This window comes from Arachis ipaensis, chromosome B3, assembly GCF_059453495.1.
Source record: "Arachis ipaensis isolate K30076 ecotype BB chromosome B3, ASM5945349v1, whole genome shotgun sequence".
In the NCBI taxonomy this organism is placed as follows: Eukaryota; Viridiplantae; Streptophyta; class Magnoliopsida; order Fabales; family Fabaceae; genus Arachis; species Arachis ipaensis.
Window position 1 is genome coordinate 19224900 of NC_142438.1, and position 21588 is coordinate 19246487.

General features: G+C 33.1%; 2 protein-coding genes across 4 annotated transcripts; one reads left to right on the forward strand and one right to left on the reverse strand.

Annotated features, from left to right (window-relative positions):
• Positions 1–4554: 4554 nt before the first annotated feature.
• Positions 4555–9635, reverse strand: LOC107632677 (formin-like protein 10). Its single transcript, XM_088509311.1, has 6 exons — positions 9356–9635; positions 8194–8623; positions 7213–7798; positions 6433–6626; positions 5890–6125; positions 4555–5554 (listed from the first exon to the last, which is right to left on the reverse strand). The coding sequence occupies exons 1-6, from the start codon at positions 9491–9493 to the stop codon at positions 4604–4606; spliced, it is 2535 nt and encodes an 844-aa protein (XP_088365437.1). The 5' UTR covers positions 9494–9635; the 3' UTR covers positions 4555–4603.
• Positions 9636–10492: 857 nt separating this feature from the next.
• LOC107629937 (protein FAR1-RELATED SEQUENCE 5) lies at positions 10493–15957 on the forward strand. 3 transcript variants are annotated; one of them, XM_016332888.3, is made up of 3 exons: positions 10493–10836; positions 12832–12956; positions 13828–15957. In XM_016332888.3, the coding sequence occupies exon 3, from the start codon at positions 13834–13836 to the stop codon at positions 15859–15861; it is 2028 nt and encodes a 675-aa protein (XP_016188374.1). In that variant the 5' UTR covers positions 10493–10836; positions 12832–12956; positions 13828–13833; the 3' UTR covers positions 15862–15957. The 3 variants fall into 3 exon arrangements, with proteins under 3 accessions (XP_016188374.1, XP_016188373.1, XP_088362852.1); XM_016332887.3 differs by having other exon boundaries at positions 10513–10836; positions 12829–12956; XM_088506726.1 differs by having other exon boundaries at positions 10541–10836; positions 12552–12956.
• The last annotated feature ends 5631 nt before the right edge of the window (positions 15958–21588 follow it).

The window sequence follows — 21588 nt, forward strand, 5'->3', positions numbered from 1 at the left end:
TGCGAGTACCTGTTTTGTTCGCAACTACAGTTGGTATATACTCTTCGGTGACCAAATCCATCACAACTTTTGTAAAGTTTATTTTCTCCACCTACATATTCTCAGCATCCCCAGCCTCTATAGGCTCAGTCTCTACATCCGGCAAGGCTTCATCTTCATTTGGTTTGGCCTTCTTGATGCTTCGTAGAAAAGGTCTTCCTCTTGGAAAGAGTTCTCCTTTAACGCAATTGTCAGGTCACTTCCCATTCTTTCTTTCTAAAGAGAATCAGAGAAGAAGCACGGGAAGAGAACTAGATCCCTGGACCCGCAACAGTAAAGGGAAGGTAGAGCAAGTGCCAGGAGTAGTTGAAACTCCAGTTATGAGAGCACAATAGAAAATAGTGCAACGCCGAGACGGTGAGAGAACCAACACCTTGGACGTGCGACGGTAGAGAGAAGGCAGCGGGTGAATAGCGTCGATGGAGGAGCAGTGGAACCTTTGCCCAGTGACGAGGGTGCAGCAAGCATAGGGAGAGAACCCATGCCTAGGCCCCGCAACACTGGAGAGAAAGCAAACTGATGCATAGAGACGATGAGAGAGCAGCAGAGTGCAAGCCCAGCAACGACGGTAAGACTGAACCCTAGCAACGACAGCACAGAAAACCCTAGCAAAACATTATAGTTTACTCTTCTAATATTACATTACATTCTATGTTATAAATCATTTATCATAAACACAACTTACAAATTAAAATGTGTAATTAATTGAATATTATACTACTATGGCATCTTTTTCTTTTTACAAAGCATCTAACAATTTCTCAGTTGTCACACGTCCTTATTTCTATAACAAAATTTTCATACAAATCAACTCCAAAACATTTTCCCTTTGTTAATTAGTGTTTAATTTTATATAAAATATTTTACTTAGTCATATAAGCCATTCACACGTAGAATTGGCAAAATATATCCTACCGGTAGATATTCAATCCGGACTAATCCGTTCGAATAAGATAGTTTACCCGACTCGCTGCGGGTAGGGTAGAGAATAGTGCAGGTTTGCCTATGGGTCCCGCACTCCTATATAGTGAAAGAAGTGGGTGTTGAACCCACAACCTCCACTTTATAAAAATTTGTAGGGTTAAGTACGATTTTGGTCCCTAACGTAGATGCCGAAAATTTATTTCGTCCCCGACCTTTTTTTCGCTACAAAATGGTCCCGAAGGTTTTAGTTTATTTTAAAATCGTCCTTCGAACGAAAATTTCCTTCCCCCTTCTTCCCCAAAATCAACCAAATGCAGAAGTTGAAGCAGAAGCAGAACAGAAGCAATACCAATGACCAGAAACAAAGAACAACAATGGAATCAAAAGAACAACAACAACAAAAGCAGCTACAAGCACAAGAACAACAACAACAAAAGAACAACAAGAACCCAGAACTCAGAAAATCATCATCATCATCAATACTCAGAATCTGAGAACCCAGAACTCAGAAAAATACCCAGAACTCAAAACTCATAAAAAACAATGGATAATGGAATCAAAAGAACAATAATAAAAAAAACAAAAACCAAAAGAACTGATAATCAGAAGCAGAAGCAGCAGAACCAGAAGAAACCAGAAACCAGCAAGGAGCAGCGATGAGCGGCGACCGAGCGAAGAGGAGGAGCAGAAATGGCGAGCGGCGCTCGACGTCCACCTTCACGGATCTGCTGTCGTCGACGTCGAGCCAAGAAGAGGAGCAGCGGCGAGATTTGGCGGTGAGATCCAGCGGAGACGACTAGGGATGGCAATTTCTCTCGGCGGGGCGGGTATCCGCGAGGATTTACCCGCCGGGGAGCAGGTTTGGGGAGTAATTTTTTCCCGTGGGGGGAGGGTACGGGTACCCGTGTAACAAATGGGGCGGGGGCGGGGGCGGGGAGCGAGGTACCCGCCCCATGGGTACCCGTTTAATACCCGTAAAGTTGAAATTATAAAAATATCCATATATATATATATATATATATATATATATATATATATGATATGCTGAAAGTTGAAACCCTAGCCCCGAACCCCAAATACGTCTCCGTGCCTCTCTTCTCACTTCCCTCTCTATCACATGAGCCTCTCCCTCACTCGATCTCTCCAGCACCTTGCCACCTTCTCGTTTAGTCCTTCCAATCTTCCTTCTCACGGTGTCGCCGTCTTCCTCCCTCTAAGTTCCTCACATCATCGTCCCTGACCTTCCTCCGTCACAGCCGCCGCTCACTTCGTCGCTCACTGTTGGTTACTTATAGCTTCGCTGCCTCTTAGCTTCCTCTGCTTCGTGACGCCTCTGCCTCAGATCTGCTTCGCAACGCCTTTGCCTCAGATCTGCTTCACGACTTGCTTCGTGACGCCACTGCCTCAGATCTGCTTCGCGATGCCTCTGCCGCAGATCTGCTTCGCGACTTGCTTCGTGACGTCTCTACCTCAGTTCTGCGTCATCGACGGCAACTCTACTTCAGCAACGCCTCTGCTCCATGAGGATTCTGCATCGCCTCTGCTCAACAAAGTTGATGACGACTCTACTCCGTAGCCGGCCACCTTGCAATAAGTTGGATATTTCTGTTTTTCTATTAATTGAGAATATATGTTCTGATTTTTATTTGATGAAATTGCTATGAAATTGGAATTAAGTTTTGAATTCTGTTAATGGAAATTGGGTTTAGGATTATGATTTGGATTCTCTTAATGTGAAATTGGGTTTAGATTTGGATTCTGTTAAAAATTTGGGTATAGAGTTAGATTTTGTTGCTGTAAAACTAAATTTAGGGTTTTCATTCTTACCGTAAAATTGGAAGATTTGAAGATTGGATTATAAAACTGAGTTGATTGAGATGTCATTGTTCACTAGATTTTTGTTCATTTTATTTTTTTCTTATTTGTTTCCTCTAAACCCGTGGATATCCGAATATCCAACGGGTACGGGTCCCTGTTAACCGTCACGGGGATGGGGTGGAGACGGGGAGGGTTTTTGGAGGCGGAGGCGGGGGCGGGGGGTGGGGGGCATGTACCCGCCCCCATGGGAACCCGTTGCCATCCCTAGAGACGACGAGGACCGAACGATGAGGAGCGGCAGCGGCGGCGGCGAGGACCCCTCCCATTCCCTTCCCTCTCTTCTTCTCGAACCCCCTTTCTCCCTTTGCGTTTTCTCTTTTCCCTTTTTCCTTTACACGTTTTCTCTCTTTTTTTAATTTTTTTATTAAGGGTAATTTGGTAATAAAAATAAAAAATTTGGTAAAAAGGACGATTTTAAAATAAACTAAAACTTTCGGGATCATTTTGTTGCGAAAAAAGGCCAGAGACAAAATAAATTTTTGGCCTCTACGTTAGGACCCAAAATCGTATTTAACCCAAATTTGTAATAACTATTAAGCTAGCTGTTTAATTTCATAACACAATACATTTATTTTTTTTATAAAGTTAGCCTAAAATAAAAATAAAATTCATATTGAGATATCACATATTACACCAAGTGAATTCAGAAATTCTAACACCATTTCTTAAATTAGATTTACTCAATTTTTTATTAATATGTATGAAATTTAAAATGATTGAATTTTATATTTATTTGAAAAAATTTAATTTTCTGCGGGTAGGATAAGATTTAGAACCTTAGAGTGGGGTTAGGGTTGAGAGATTCTTAACACGCGGGTAGGATAGGATAAAATTTTAAAAAAAATTTTAATCTGCGGATAGAATTATGGTAGAGTCCAAACCCTACCCTATCTATTCATTGCCAACCCTATTCACGCGAATAATGTAAAAAGTAGTTATTTTTGCTCACATATTGTTATGTAATTGGATACATATATAAAATATTTTACATTTATAATACATCAAAATTACATTTTTGTTAATTATATGTATATTTTCTTCTCCGTTAAATGTTAAAATGAAACCCCACAATGCTCAAACCATTTTTATAAGGAACACTGCTACAGAAAATAGACATTACAAAACTAAAATTGATCAGGATATTCACCTTAACAAACAATGACAAAATACATGCCCCTTTCTTAAATTAAAAAATTTTATATCACATAGAAATTCCGTTATATATCAACTCAAGGGCTTCTGTTTCCTTGCCATGAGTTTGAGGCAGTATTGAGTCGTGTTTGGTACTTCACTACAAAATGGGGTTGAAATTTCATCGATTATATCTAGTTTATGAAAATTTCCTTCCTATTCTCATCTTCATATCAAACACACTCTAAACAACTCTCGGTCAAAAATAAAAAAGAAAAAAAAAACAAAAACATCATCAAGAACTATCTCTCCCAAAGCTTAACTATTAGTAAGAGGTACATAATTGATATTAAAGTCTTTATCACCAAAAGATCTAGAATTTGATCTTTACCATTCTCATTCTTTTAAGTTAAATAAATAAATAAAAGAATATCAGCAGAGATATGAATGGACCTGTGCATTGTTCATGTTTCAAGCAAAGAAGCTCTTGCATGAAGAATTGTATCAGATATAAAACCCACTTCTAGTTAAAATTTTGGGAGAGATAGTTCTTGACAGAAAGTAGCACAATCCACTTTCAAACCAAAACCAGTTGCACCTGTACATATATATAACTAGATACACACCAAAGTTATGGAGAAATTTTGTTATTATCGTCGTCATCGTCGTAGTCATCATCAGAGCTAGAATCATCATCCACTCTCCTCTGGACAATAGCAGGAAACAATCTCCTATGAAGTTCAGAAGGCCCTGAATTTTGCTGTTGAGCTTCCGTGGTAGAAGACGGCGTCACTGACGGTGAAGACTCTTTAACATTACTATTATTATTGTTATTATCATTATGATTATTATTGTTATTATTATAATTCTTTGAAGCAGCATTAATCTTTGCCTCTTTAATGTTTGTTTCCTTCACCTCCTTGCACACCTTATCCAATATGAACAAGAAATCGCGGACAACGGCGAACAATCTAAGCCCTTCTTCTTTCCCTGAATTACCGTGAAAATAATCTGCAGTTCCCTTAACAAGTTCCGTTATCCTCTTCTCCTCCTCAATCAACCAAGCCACTTCCGATGTCGCCTTCTCCAGAAATCCCTCCATGCAAGATCGGAACTCGCCGTCTTCTTGAACGTTCTTCATCTCGGTGTCAAGAAACTCTCGAGTCTTGGAAAGCGAGTGGCTGAGTTTCGCCACCGTAGAACTGATCAAATCGCCGTCTATTAACGCCGCCATTCTCACGTCCAATAGCTCAGCGCTTAGGCCTGAAACTACTTCAATGCCGAGGCTTCGGTAGTTTTCTTCAGAAGAATCCTCTGTTTCCAAGTTTGGCATGCTTCCGCTTTCTTTCGCCGTTCTTAGAGCTCTAACTCCCTCGGATCGAATGATTTCTTGAACAACGAAGTGCAGCAGCGTCGTCTTCCCATCTGTTCCTTTCACGTCTGATAGCTTCAAGAGTGTGTCCAGCTTGAATGCTTGCGCGCCGCCGCGGTATGTTCCGTCGTTCATTCGGTTGCCGGTTTTAAGAACTGCTTCTAGAAGCTTCAAGAATAGCCTACTTTTTACAAGTTTCTTGCAAGCAACCTGCCATTCAGTTGCAAGAATCATAAGATAAGCATGTAGAAACTGAAAACAAAAATTCAAACCAATCTATCTTGACCTAAAAACAATCTAAATGTTATTCAGTCTTATCATAAAAGCATGAAGTGCAATGCTTAATTTCTAGTCTTTGAATTGAAACTAATAATCAAATTCACAAACTTCTCTAACTCAGAAATCTTAATTTATAAACATCACATTTCATTCCACTTGAATTCTGCTTATAGCTATTATACTTTATAATAAAGCTAAGAAGATAAAATTAAAATAAAAATTGAAATTCAAAATGAAAGAAAAGAATCTTAAGTAGTCAAGTTCACCTCTAATGTTGTGAAATACTCCCTCATAGTTGAGGACTCTTCTTGAAGGGTACACATGAAAATCAAACATTCAATGCGTCTGAAAGCAAATGGAATATCTACCAAGACTTTGAGAAACTTCTCTGCAGGGCCAAGATCAGAAAGGGGTCCTGTATATAACCTAAGCTTCAATTCTTCGTCGGATGTCGGAGCCATCTTCACCAGTGTCTGCATGAGCTCAATAGGAAGCTCATTACCTGATTCAACCAACATATTATTATAACTAGTTTTTTGCTATGAACTATAGATCATTATGATTTATTGTAATAAACTCTACTTTAATTGTGTTGAGTTCTTTTGTTAAAGAAAAAGTCAGTATGGTTTAATGATAAACATAAATTCTTTTGATGTTTATTTTTATATTTTTAATGCTAAATCAATTCAGAAGGGAATTCCTTATGCATTTAACTTTTAACACTCCATCCGTTTCAAAATTCCGTTTACTTGGAAGCAATGATAAATTCTGAGGTATACTTAGGTCTCATTCAAAAGAAGTTGATTCACCTTCTTTAATGGCATCAACAACTTCCTCTGTTGTCACATTCAAAGCTTTCAAAAGAATTGACAAATTCTGTGCTTTTTTCTTGTCAATAATCTGAACAAGCTGTGCTGAATCAATTTGTGGTGAATCCTTTTTGCGTTCATTTTTGTTATGGTTTGTGCAACCAAATAAAAACTCCATCTGTTCCTCATTGAATCTGGTAAGTTGCCATGAAGATAAGTACGATCATATTAGTACACATGAAAAATGAGTATCACATGATATCAATTATTTATATTGAGATTGAAATGATTAACATTTGGACCCTTAATATTACATGAATGGTCAAAATTAAAGCATAAACTCACATGACTTCTCTAAGTGATTAAAATTTCTCATTCAATAGATTTTTAATCACTTAGCCTGCACTTAGATTCTATTTTCAAAACAACATAGAAACAATATATTTTTGTTTTTTTTAATTTATTTTAATTTTGATATTTACACTGTCTGTCCAATCATATCAATTCTTTTAAATGATCATTCATGCGGTTGATACAAAAGGTAACTATTTTTGTAGAAGTGGATCAAAATTAAATGGAAAAGTATAGGTAACTAACAAGATTTTTGAATAATGTGTAAAATGTGAATTAATAAGGTTAAAAGAGTAAATTTAATTAATAGCATTAAATTAGGGTGTAGTGTATTTTCATTTGATTGGTGGTTGTTTATATTGTTCAAAATTTTCATTGTTCCTAGCATTCCCCAAATTAAATTATTTCAAACTGGGTAATGTTACTTACACGAATGAACCTCCGCTGATTTCGTGCCACACCATTGCTTGATCAGATTTTGCATTAACCTTGTCCCAGAAAAATGGCTTTAGTTTAGGCTTTGCAGGATCAGGGGCCTCAGTAAAGCTATCTACTCTAGCAACATTTCTAAATCTTTTAGACAATGGTCTTGAAGGAACAGGTGGAGGATGACTTGTTCCTCGCCCTCCTCTTAAAGGCGGCGGCGGTGGCGCCCGAGGGCCCAGACCGGGTAGCCTTGGAGGCGGTGGTGGTGGCGGACCGTTGCCCCGTGGGGGGACCGGCGGTGGAGGGGGCCGTGGGGCCGGGGGAGGTAGTGGAGCTGATCGAGTTGGTGGCGGTGGTGGTGGTTGTGGTGGGCCTGGTGCAAATTCAACTACATGTTCCACAACTTGTAATGGTGCTGTTGTCTCAACTTCTGAGGTAGCGTTGCTACCTTCATTCTTATTATCAATTGAGCCACTTATAGCATCATCATCAGAAGTTTTCTTTTCATTGTTATCTGTACCAGATTCTTCTTCCTTATTATGCTTGTTAAGTTCAGTATTATCTCCCAAACGAACAATCTTTGGTGAACCTAAATAATTAGATTGAATAAAGAACTTAAATATTCGATCTCAATAACAGTAAAATATATACTGTATAATAGGAAATTTGTACATATATGTCGGAATAAACTTATCTTGTAACGTTAGTTACAAGAAGAAATTTTACAAAATAAACTACTACATGCAGAACTGGTGTAAAAATCAAGTATCATACCTCTTTCTTTTTTACTGAGAAACTGCAATGTGATACTCTAATATTATCAAATGGTGCAAATGATATCTTTTACTAAATTGCAATGTGACTCTAATAAAATATGAATCAAAGTTGGAAAGTAAACTGCATATGAAACTAAGTTTAATGGAGGATAAATGATGATTTAACCCTTTTCCTAAAAGCTAATTAGTTAAGCATAAGGTTTCATACCGCCAGCATAATCCTTTGAGGTTAATATTAGTATATCTTCTTTTTCCTCTTTGTTGGTTTTGACCTGTCTATAGCAAAAGGACACCCCAAGTGCCATTAGAATTCCTGATACAGCAGCAGCACCATGAACCGTCGTTTTTGGTTGTTTGTCATCTTCATTTTTATTAGGTGGAGGAGAAGTTACAGGATCACTACTCTCTGTTAGAGATCTAGAAGCGGCAACGAGTCGATGAGATCGTCGCGGTGGCGGTGACTGTGGTTGTGGTGTTGGTGGATCAATAGTTTGGTTTGATTTGGTTGCTTTGTGTGTGTTGTTTTCTCTGAAAAGTATTGGCCTAATGTCATTGCTCTCTTCTTTTGCATGTAAGTCCAACTCTTTGGCTTCAATGTTCTTTGTCAATTCTTTTCTATGTTTTGGCACTATCTCGGCCTGCATAAACCATTGAAAATATAAAAAAAGTTAAATTTTCAAGTATTTATTAAAAGAAAAAATTTAAAATTTTTCACTAATAATAATCTTATCATGTGTTCTTAAAACACATATTAACTAAACCCTATATGTATAAAAGGCCAATGATAGTTATAGACTTAAATTAATGTGATCAATTTTTACACTTAATAAAATCTATGATTGAGAAGATATAAGACATAAGTGTGTAAAGATGATTACACATTCAAAATACTATAATGAATTAGTTGTACAAAAGAAAAATACTTATTCTAAAATTAATCATGTTTCAAAACTCCTTCAACTAAGTTGTCATATAATTAATAGCACATAACATGGACAAATACTCTGATGTTAGTAAGTGAGATTTTACAGAAGAGAAAGGTCTCACAATTTATTGTATAAATAATCACCATCTATAACAAGATATATACTATCATGTTTTTGAAGAACATAATACCCCTAAAAATCATGTTGTGAAGGAAATTGACATCATAGCATGCAGGGAAAATAAAAAACATAGTTTCCTATTACAAGACCTAGTTGGCGTGAAATTAGCCAAATACTAAAACATCAAAACTCAATATTGTTCTTAATTAAACACATGAAATATATAGTCTAATGCGATATTCATGATGATGAATAGCAAGGAATTAAAAATCATGCATGATATGATGATGAATAAACAAATTAAAGAGAGAAACAATTCAAAACCTGTTGTGTTGTGTGTACAAGTAACGATGATGGAGAAAAATCATCGTCCTCGCCCCTCTTCCCCTCTGAGCCCCCTTGTGCCAAGGCGCAAAGTAGAATGACATAAATTACGGCATAGCCAGGTCTTGTCAACTCCATTTTTTCTTCCAAATTCACCAATCCAAAACATGTAAAACTTTTTTCTCATTATTATCTCTCATTGGACGTGAAAAAAAAATAATAATTATACAACAAACTTGCGCTTTCTCAAATACGCTTTAGGCTTTATAATTTCCAAAGAAATATATGTATGTATCAATTAATTATCTCCAACCTTCGTAGATTACTCAAGATTCTCCAAAAACCCACGAAGGTTGGATCATAGAAACATAAGATAGAATAGGTTATTGGAATGTGACTATACAATAATGTATAATCACATGGACATGAAACGAGTGTTAGAATTTGATGAAGCAGAATAAGGGTGAAGAAGATATATATGTATGATTAATAATATAAAGTCTAGCTGGGGGAAAAAAGTTAAACCAATTGAATGAATGTAAACCAATTCATGCAATGGTATGAATGTGCTTTTTGTGTTTTGTTGGTTGATAATTGAAAAAGTGAATGTTAATTTGCTATTCAAGTGCAAAAATTTGGATGGTTGAAGATTTTGTTCATTCGAGGATTTCTGGTGTTTTGGAAGGAGCTGGGCCAAGGGGCATCAAAGGAGAGAGAGAGAGAGAGAGGGGGGGAGGGGGGAATGAAGAAGAAAAAGACAACTATGTATTCAAAGTGTTAAAAGTCAAAAGAGAAATATTGACAAAAAATAACAAATAAAAAATAAATGGAATGACAGTCATGACACTATGACAGCTATGTTTTTTATTCATCTTTTGCTTTCCTACCCTCCATAATGTGTGTAAGTTTTTGTCTAGATTATTAATTGGGGGATGCTCCCATAAAAATCCTTAAAACAACTTTTTTTTAAATTGCTGATGTGTTATTCTATGATTGGTTGTTTAATAAAAACCGGTCAATAAAATTTATTATCAAACTAGATATGTTGTTAAATCCGGTTCGATTCGTCCGGTTTAAATAAACCGGTTCTGGTCTTTTTTTTCCCCTTTAAATCTGTGAAACTACGTCGTTTCACATCTTCTTCTCCTCCCTCAATTACTGTCACTGTGTCACAGCAGCGCTCTCATCTCTCACTGTGCCTCTGTGCCTTGCTGATGCGAACCCTAGTTCTCTCCCTCTATAGGCATCGGTCTCTCTCACGGTCTCCCCGACAAGCTCGTCGTCGGTCTCCGGTCTCGCGCGCCTTCCCTCCCCTCGTCGTCGCTGGCGGCAGTAGCAGCAGCTCCCGGGACTGGACGTCGTCGCCGCTCCGTGTCTTGTCACCGCATCGCAGTCAGTCTCGCGCCGTCGTTGCGCCCGTCGACGCCGGAGACAGAAGCAGCAACTCCTCGGCTTCCTTCGCATAACCTGGTCCCAATTTGGTGAGTTCCAACAAATTTCCCTGTTCGTCCCTTTTGTGTTTGGTTGCTGTGTTTGATTTGTTTGCCGAAAATAATCACATTGAGTGAAGATCACCAATATGGGCACATGGGTATTCATAAAAAGATGAACTGTATGAATGATTGAAGGCAAAATTGGGGTTTTTTACTATTTTATTAATAATTGTATAATTGGGATCAAACAGAATTAAATGGGTTATGCAAAAAACTGGTAACTGAAATTAAAATGGACTTTGAAATAAGAAGTAGTGATGAAAGGGAAACAGTAATATAAAAAAAATATATATATAATTGCAGAGGTGCAAATTGCATAGAGAATATATAGCTATATATATGATAAGGTCTTAATATTCTGGTATTTCATTCTTTATGTGTTGAATTCTTTGTCTTTTGTATACGCATTAAAGGTTTTCTGTGTCCTTTCGTCCTACTTTTTCATTGAGAATAAACAAAACATTAGAAGGGACAAATCCCGAATTGAAAAATCAGAGAACCAACAGAACCATGGGAATATATATATGAGTATAAAGGTTCTTTAATTTCTACTAGACTGTATCAAGGGATTAAAACAATTTTTCTATTATTCTTCCCACTTATCAACTCTAGTAGTATGACACCGTAGCTAAAAACATCAGACTTCATTGAATATTGTCCATGTACTGCATATTCGGGAGGCATATAACTACTCAAAGTCCAATATGAAACTAAGATAAATACAAATGAAATCTAAAAGAGTTGTGATTAGATTGAAAATTACTTACTATGTTCCAGCTACCCTGTTCGTGTTAGCCTCGAGCTGATTGCCTAAGAATGTCCGAGCTAGGCCAAAGTCTGATATTTTAGGATTCAAATTTGCATCTAACAGAATGTTGCTAGTTTTCAAGTCTTTATGAATAATCCTCCGTCTAGAATCCTGATGAAGATAAAGAAGTCCCCGAGCAATACCAATGATAATGTTGAAACGCTTAAGCCAATCTAGCATCTTCTTTCTGGCTTCACCTTATCAATTAGGCAGATATGCTTAGTATATAACTTGAACTTGTAGTATACAAGCAACATAAGAAATACTATAGTTGCAACATATGTTTTAGAATTTATAGTGAGTGAGTCTTACCAAAATCAAAGTAGTCTAGGCTTTTATTCGGCACGTATTCATAAATCAATATTTTTTCTACTCCTTGAATGCAAAAACAAAAAAGCTTTACAAGATTACGATGTTGAAGTTTGGCTATCAACGCCACTTCATTTTTAAACTCTTCTAAACCTTGTTTAGACTTTTTTGAAAGCCTTTTCACAGCTAACTCTTGGCTATTTGTTAGTGTGCCCTGAAAAACAATCATTTGGTATTGTTAGTCACTTGGAGATATTTTAATAAAAACAAAAGTACTTGAATGAATGGCTTTTATTTTAGCTTGTATACTGATCCAAAACCACCTTCTCCAAGTTTGTTACGACTTGAAAAGTTCTCTGTTGCCTTAACTAAGACTGAGAAATCAAATATTGGTAGCTCAGTGACATTCTGTCCTTGTCTGTTTCTTTGAATTATTCTTGCAACTCCTAATTGATTAGAAAACAACAGTGAGTAAGATCATGAAAAAAACAACTTTGTACTTTTTTCCTTTTGGGGACTGTGACATAAGGTAAATTATATTTGTGACAATATTTACCTGATTTTTTTATTATCACTATGCTAACAGATGTGATTAATCCCAAAATAGTCGCACCAATTGCAATTCCTACCTTTTTCTTCAAATATCCATGGTCATTACCTGAAACATGACCAAAGATATGCAGACCATGATTATTCACCAACTTGTGGTACAACAATTTTGTTGAATGAGGCTGAAGTGATCTTATCTTGTTTCTCAAGATTGAGTGAATGAAAAAGGGAATGCACTTAATTTTGGAAATAAATACTGTAGATGAGTTTTAGTGAAAACATAATTACACTTGCATTGTATTATTGTCCTTCAGCAGCTTTAGCATATCCACCTAGGAGGGTGGAAGTCTTCCACGCCGGAGACAGAAGCAGCAGGTCCCCGGACTTCCTCCTCGCCTTCAGCAGCTTCTCGGCTTCCTTCGCACAACCTGGTCCCAATTTGGTGAGTTCCTACAAATTTTCCTGTTCGTCCCTTTTGTGTTTTGTTGCTGTGTTTGATTTTTTTGCTGAAAATAATCACATTGAGTGAAGATCATGAATATGGGCACATGGGTATTCATAAAAACATGAACTGAAGCCAAAATTAGGGATTTTTACTATTTTATTAATAATTGTATAATTGGGATCAAACAGATTTAAATGGGCTATGCAAAAAACTGGTAAAATGAAATTAAAATGGACTTTCAGGGTCGATATATAGTCTGAAAGACTTGAATTTCTCTGTTATTTGAAAACTACCTTTCATAATTTCTAATTATTAGTGATATTATTGTTTATTGAAAACAAAGTGTCCAGAGGTGTATATGCATCAAAGAATGATTAGAATATATATAGACTACTCTATAGTTTTCTCTAGCTACTACAAATACGTTCGCAAGTTAGATTCAATTGAAAGGTGCTTTGCCTTCCACTTGCATGTACATAGCTGTATGTATAAGAACCAAAATATTAAGTTCATTAAGTGGGTAAAAAGTTCTGATTGGAGAAGCATCACTCATGGATATTCAAGAAATTTAGTTTAACCAAAACTTTTATATTTTGCATCAAATATGAGTTCAAATAATATTAGGCATTGCTCCGCATATATATATATATATATTGCTCATGTATCTACTAGACCATAATTGAAATTTTATAAATCATTATTGAAATTTTTGTTTAGCTTTATTGATTTCAGGTTTAGTGTTAGGGATTACTTGTAATTATAACAACGAGCATTAGTCAGTCACTTTCAAAGGTTTTAATTAATTAATACTAATAGCATTTAATCGAAAACTGTTATTTATTGCCCTTTGATTAATTCATCTCATTAGGGTGCAATGGATGTTGACTCGGAACCACTCAGTTCACAAGAGAACGTCGAAGATTGCATGATGAATGGTGTGGAAGAAAATGTTAACTGCACTTGTGATTGCGGTGGCAGCAGTAGTAAGTGTGTGTCTGTGACGGCCGATGATATTATAAACCAGACCTTTGAAACATCGGATGCAGCTTATAACTTGTATGTACGTTATGCGAGGTGTCTCGGGTTTGGAGTTCGCAAGGGTGATACAGCACGTGGAAAAGATGGAACACAGCGCAGAAGGAGGTTTTTTTGCAGCAAGGAAGGAAAGAGAGCCGAGAAATACATATCTAGTTTGAGTAGGAAGAGGGAGCATAGAGCGCTGACTCGCACTGGTTGTGAAGCCATGCTTGCGGTGTATCTTGACACTAAAACTTCGACTTGGAGGGTTAAAAAATTAGTTGAGAAGCACAACCACGATCTTGTCCCAAAATGCTTGGTACACCTAATTCCAAACCATCGAGGGTTGACTGAGCCACAAAAAGCTCAGGCGAATACCATGCATGATCATGGTCTTCCAACCTCTAAAATAATGGGACTAATGGTAGGCCAAGCCGGTGGTTATGCCAATGTCGGGTTCACAAAGAAGGACCTAGATAATCACTTTCAAAGAACTCGTCGTGCAAAGCTCATTGGTGGGGATTCCAATGCGACGATTAGCTATCTACTTGGGAAAGCAGATGTCGACCCGATGGCCATGGTAAGGTACAGTGCTACTGATGAAGGTCGGCTGGCAAGTTTATTTTGGGCAGATGGCATTTGTAGGTCCGATTATCAGTGCTTTGGAGATGTGCTTGCATTCGATACAACCTACCGGAAGAATAAGTACAGAAGGCCGTTGGTAATCTTCTCAGGTTATAACCATCACCGCCAAACATGTATATTTGGTTTTGCCTTGGTAGAGGACGAACGGACAGCAACATATACATGGTTGTTGCAAAACTTTCTAGAAGTCATGCTGAACAAGTCTCCCAGTGTTGTGGTCACAGATGGTGACGAAGCAATGAAGGCAGCAATTCGAGAAATCTTCCCGGATGCAACTCACCGATTATGTGGTTGGCACATTCAGAAGAATGTAACGGCAAAAATAAAAAACAAAAAATTTTCCAACGACTTCAAAAGATGTTTGTATACTCCATGGCATCCGGATGAATTTGAAGAATATTGGGAGAATATGATAAAAAAATATGGGTTGGAGGAAAATGAATGGGTTCTAAATGAATATGAGAAGAGGAAAAGTTGGGCAAGCGCTTACTTGAGGGATAAATTCTGTGCTGGACTTAGAACAACATCAAGGTGTGAGGCGATAAACAACTTCATCAAGAGGTTTATTTGCATTCACCAAAGTCTTCTAGAGTTGGTCCAAAATCTTGAACATGCTCTTAGGGACTATAGAAACAATGAATTAGTTTCTCAATTTAAGACGCTGTATGGAGAGCCCGTTCTAACTACTGGGCTAGAAGCATTGGAGCTTTCTGCTGCCAATTTTTACACAAGGGAGATTCTTGGAGAAGTAAAAAAGGAGATTCAAAGAGTGGTCGCATTAGATGTAATAAATGAGGAAAACATATCAACCACTGTTGTGTTAAAAGTTAAGGAGTGTGACAGGAGGCAACATATTTATAACGTACTTTATGATCGCAATACTGAGCATATGGAGTGTGAATGTAGTCGGTGGAGTAGTGAAGGCATTCCTTGCAGCCACATGTTTTGTGCAATGAAAAGGGTAGGTTTACAGAAGTTGCCAGATAGACTTCTTTTGAAAAGATGGTCGAAGGATGCTAAGAAGTATCTGGATGAAAGTTCTGCTGGAGGCACTACGCAAGACAGAGAAAGAGAATTTTTAATGCGCTATGGCGCATTGTCAGTGGCAGCTACGTGGATGGTATTCTTAGGAGCTCAAGATGGTCCTTCTTTCCATGACACTATGAATGAAGTCTGGTGTTGGACCCAAACACTAGAACAAAAATCTGACTTGAAAAGACAAACAAGAGATTCAAATTAAATCCAATTTTTTGTATTGATATCGTAACAAATAATTAAGATATTTTATTTTTTCATTTGATATTCAAATTTAAATTTAAATTCAATTTAGTATTTTTTTTTTATAAAGATGTCTTACTTTATAATTACGTTAATCCAAACTTAGAATAAATCGTTGTTGGTCTTTGATTTTAAAATAATTCAAACTTGGAAACTTTTAGAGTTAAAGATTCTGTCATGATGGTAAGTAGTTTTTATATTTGTTATTGTGGTTTCTTATTTCCTTTCTTTTTTTTCTTATTTATTTATTATATTTTCTTTTTTTTTTGGGGGGTCAAATACTCTTTCCTTTAAAAACCAGATTCTCTAATAACACAAATCAAACGGATTTTTTATTAATATAAATACAAATGGACTTATGCGTGTCCATTTTGCGACATGAAAGCCTATTTCACATCAATTTTATGTTTTCAAATTGTTTATCATTCAAGTAAAAAATAAAAAACGTATGGACATTCACGTCTTGTTATTTTCTTAGTAAATGATTAAAAAATAAAAAATTTTTCTTAGCATTTTTCTTGAAATATATAATTATATTATTAGGAGAAAGTAAATATTCTCATTTATTATTATTATATATTTTTTTAATTATACAAATTATACTATAATTTTACAAATTATTTATTTTTAAATTATAAAGTCAAATTATTGTATTATTAATGAATAATTTTTTCCTATTAATATAAATATTATGCAATTATTTTATGAAAGTTAGTTAAAATTTTTTTACCTAAAACATCTCTATAAAAAAGTTAGCAACTTTGCACATTTTTGCATAATAAAATCATTGGAGCTTACGATTATACATTAACTCTAAGTTAAAAACACTTTGAGAGAGAGCCAGTGACTTTTTATACTAAATTGGAAGATACATCGAAAAAACATTTATGAAGATAGTCCAATTTCATAAGTATTTATCTATACTTCCTTAACTATTATACAAATTTAAAAAATAAAATCTCTCAAAATACCACTATCTTTGGCAAAGAGAAATTAATGTCACTTAAACAAATATAAAAGAGCTACAATGATTTTTGTCAAATTTCAGACGAAATTCATTTTGTCTGAATGACTTTTTATTTTCAGACAAATTTAAGACAAATGTCAAACAACTTTTGGTGGAGGCATTGAAATAATATGTTATGTCCTAAATTTGTCTAAATTTTGCCCCAAATTTTGGCGACAAATTTTTTTTAGTTGGCGCCAAAATTTTCATACAGATTAGCAACACATTTTGAAAAAAAAAAAACAATTCGTCCGTATTCCATCTGAATATGCGCAATAACTTTAGACGGATCTGGGACGTATTTTAAAAAAATCTTAATTGTATCCCAAATTTGTCTATAATTAGTCGTAAATGCTTTTACTATAGCTAACCTTTCGAAGTAGCTAAAATTTTTGCCCACAGATTTGGGACGAAAATAACATCATTTGTAAATTCCGTTTGAAATTGCATCAGTTTTCAAACAAATTTCAAATGTTTACTGAAAAATTTTAACATTTAGTATACAACTATTGTCTATATATTAAATTAGTCTATGATTTATCCCAAATATTTTTACTATTCCAAAATAATTTTTTTTTCTAAAATAACCTTAATTATATAACTTATGAAAAGGTACAATTTTTTGTTTGTAAGACTTAATTCCAAAACCTCTTGATCAAAATATGAAATAATCATCATAATAGTTAACATCTCATTTATTATTATACATATTTTTGAAAATTGGATTAATAGGTACGTTAGTATTTATTTATACACCCATCTTTTATAGCAGCGGAAATTTTTTCCTTTGTAAAATTAGTTTAATATGTATTAACATTATTCATATATTAGGAATATTATTTTTTAATCCACACAAAAATATAGAATAAAATAAAATAAAAGTAAAACTAAACAAAATTTGATAGAATACATATACGCTAGATAATACTCATATTTTTTGTTATTTTGAAGAACCTTGTTTTTTGTTTTCAATTTATCCTTTCATTTTTTTTTTTTGTTAGATTTAATCATATTTATGGGCATTTTTTTATTCTTTTATTTTTATTATATTTAATATTAAATTTTTAATACAAATTGTTATATACCATGTTATATTTAATTTTTATTTTTTTAGTTACCTTGTATTATTTTTTAATTTATTCTTTTCTTACTTTGACTTTATTTAATGTCATAAAAAAAGATCTTTATTTTCTTTTAGTACCATATTAAATTCACATTAATAAATGAGTTCAAATTATAGTTCAAAATCCATCCCAAAGATCATAACCTTAACTTATTAAACTGTTAACGAACCATATTACAATAACGCTTTGTCTTGACTCAGTTACAAATTTATAAACGAATCAAATTTAAGTTGTCACTACTATATTAATACTAAATTAAAGTTGCATTAAATCGTTAGTATTTTATTTTAGACTTGTTCCTGATTAAAAATATTATCTAAATTTATTTAACACTATAATATTGTATCATAAGTAGCCTAACTAATAACATTAAGCAAAAAAATAATAAATTAAAGAAATTAATTTTCTTCTGCTACTTGGATTAATAGTTGGTGTAACAAATTTTTTTGTAAGTATTAATATACTATTAATATTTTTTTCTTTCCAAAAACCTTTTTACTTAAATGAAAGTATTTTATAATATACTATTAATATTTTGTAAAATAATATAATATTATAACTATTTATAATATCTTGGATTTCTTATCTTTATCTTTTTATAACTAGTAATATTTTTGTGTAAGTACACAAATATATCCTTAGCTTCTTTTTTTATTTATTTTTTTCTATAAACATATTATAATTGTTAATTTTCTATCGTAATCAAGAAGATGGTCTGAATTTACGTGATTTTTGTACATTCAGTCTGGTCAGAGTATTTTTATTGGTTGTAGTTGCAAAAACAATGCTAATGTATAAATATCTAAGGTCTAGAATTCAATACTATAGATATTATTTAAATAACTGAATTCTAATATTAGGATTTGATTAGTTTAATCTCCAAAAAATTGTTCTAATTTAATACTAGTTATATTACAATTATACTTAATTATTTGTTCTTAGCCTAAAGAATCAAATTATGATATCGTTAATTAATAATATATTCTCTAATTTTAAAAGCATTATAGTTAAATGAATATACTCTAATTACGAAAATTAATATAATAAAGTGAATTTTTTTTTAATTTTGAGAATAGAACAACATTTTAAAATTAATTTAAGGAATTTAAATATTTTAATTGGTTAGTTTTAGATACTTATATTAGGTTATGTTAATATTTTGTTTCCTAATGTGTTTAAAAATATTTTATTTTGATATTCTTTATTATACCATTAATCAATAATTTCTTTTTTAATCGTAAATAATATTATACTTACGGAAAGAACGTGAATTTTAAATTAATTAATGGTAATATTTGATATGATTATATTATTAGGAGAAAGATAATATTTTTATTTATTACTAATTATACCTTTTTTAAATTATACAAATTATGCTATAATTATACAAATTATTTCTTTTTAAATTAAAAAATTAAATTGAGGTCTATCACGAGACACCAATGATCTACAAGTTAGGCCAAACCTTATAATAGGGCAAGGTCTTTGCATCACATCAAACACATGTCAGAACACCAAACTTAATCAACTATCTAGTTCTTCTTCTGACAAAATTTTGTAACTCCCCCGCTATTGAATTGTCTTCTTGATTGCTGTAAAGAAGCTTGAAACGTCATTATTACAAGCTGAGTAAAATCTGTGGAGTTCATCGTCATTGATTCTGCATAAACATTACTAAATTATGGTCTGTTGCAACATGAGACACCAAGAAATATGCAAGTAAATATGCTATTGCTATTAAGGCAACTCTGGCCAGGATTTCAGAACTTGTGTCAAAAAAATCAATTTAAAACTAAAATGACAACTAACAATTGCCTTAAAGCTACCAACTATATAAATGGATGGAAGGGAAGTTCTATCATGTAGAAGTTATTTACTTTCTACATGTGTAGAAATGATGTGGATATATTCAATATGTGACAAGTGTTTAGTTAGGAGACCAAAAATGACATTCTACTGTGCTTGTTTTATTGCCACTGTTTACGTGACATTAAACTTTTGTTTGTTTGTATAATTAGGTTTAGTTAAATTAATTAATGAGAGATAAAATTTGATCTCAGTCTGTTGGGCTTTTGATATTGTTGGATTAGAAGACAAAATAAATAAGTTTTATTGTATTAGATTATTTGGTAATGAAATATGAATTTAATTTCAAAATCTCTTCAACGAAAAAAAAATCTAAACCCAGGAAAAAAAATCAATTTAATTATTCTTCTCATAACAGAATATGTCCTTAAATTGTTTTCATTAGTCTAATAATTATTTATTTCATACAACTTTTAAATTCTTTAAGTTAGAGTTATAATTAGTTATTTAATATTATTTCACATCTACTTAAAAATGTCCTTTAAAAGTCTAGAATAAATTTTTAACCTGTATCTAAATTAGCTATAAATTTATCATCCTTACATTTTATAATATATCAATTTATCAATTATTCATTTAATTTACCAGATTTATTTATATTAACCGTCAAAACTTCTTTCTATTAATTATAAATACTTAACTAACAAAAATAAAATAAATATATGAATATGCATACATAGATAATTATATACAAAACAATTTTATTTATATCACGTAATGAATTTTTTAAAGTGGTATGTTATTTTGGTTCAATACTATTAATTTAGCAACCCTAATTATGGGGTTGATAGGTGAGCTTTTTTGGGATAATTTATATCAATTATTTATTAGAGATTAATTTTTACCAAGATATATTGAATAGAAATTGATTATATGCATGTCTTAAATAGAGTTATATAAATCGAATCAAACAAAAACTTGATTTAAGTATTTACATATAAATCGAATCAACTTGATTTAATTTATTATTTATACAGATCATTGATATTTTCTATTTGGATTCAAATAAAATATTTATTCTAACTCTAAAAAAATTAAAGTTTTAACTTCTATGTCACTTTAGAGGGTTATACTTTACAATAAATTTTTTAACATCAAAAGTCCAAGTAATGATTCTTTGGATGCTAATGAGTTTAAGAATGATTTTTAATGAATTTTAAAAATTATTTATTATTTCGTTTTAAATTAATAAGTTTGTAAAAATATAGATTTTTTGAAATTTGAACTAAAACACAAAATATAAATTTTTTTTTTTATTTATTTTGATATTTTTTATCTTTTATTTGAATATAAATGGGAGACATTTTCTTATTTATATTTATGTTTTAAAGTTAATGATTAACTTAAAAGTAAAAAATGTCAATAATTTGTACAAATAATAAATTGAATCAGGTTGATTTAATTTACTAAGTATATGTTGTACAAGTAGTAAATCTAATCAGGCTAATTCGATTTTTATCTAAATGTTTAAATCGAATCTGCTTTATTTGATTTTTATAGATCTATTTAGAACAGACGTATAACCAATTTCTATTTAGAATAGCTGTGTAAAATTGATTTCTAATTAATTTATTGATGTAAATTACCTTTTTTTTTTGTTGTTTGGTTAAATTATTGGATTTTTTTTATAAAGGATTAAAATGTTTTGATTCAAGCTATTATCTTTGGTATATTTTTAATGTTTTCATTCTCA

Bases quoted from the DNA above. Each gene is read 5' to 3' on its own strand.
- LOC107629937 (XM_088506726.1), top strand. From the start codon at position 12,777: ATGAGTTTTAGTGAAAACATAATTACACTTGCATTGTATTATTGTCCT. The intron at 12,957-13,827 runs GTGAGTTCCTAC...TCATCTCATTAG, and splicing joins CACAACCTGGTCCCAATTTG to GGTGCAATGGATGTTGACTC.
- LOC107632677 (XM_088509311.1), bottom strand. From the start codon at position 9,493: ATGGAGTTGACAAGACCTGGCTATGCCGTAATTTATGTCATTCTACTT. The intron at 8,624-9,355 runs GTTTTGAATTGT...TGGTTTATGCAG, and splicing joins TTGTACACACAACACAACAG to GCCGAGATAGTGCCAAAACA. The intron at 7,799-8,193 runs GTATGAAACCTT...CTAATTATTTAG, and splicing joins CTCAAAGGATTATGCTGGCG to GTTCACCAAAGATTGTTCGT.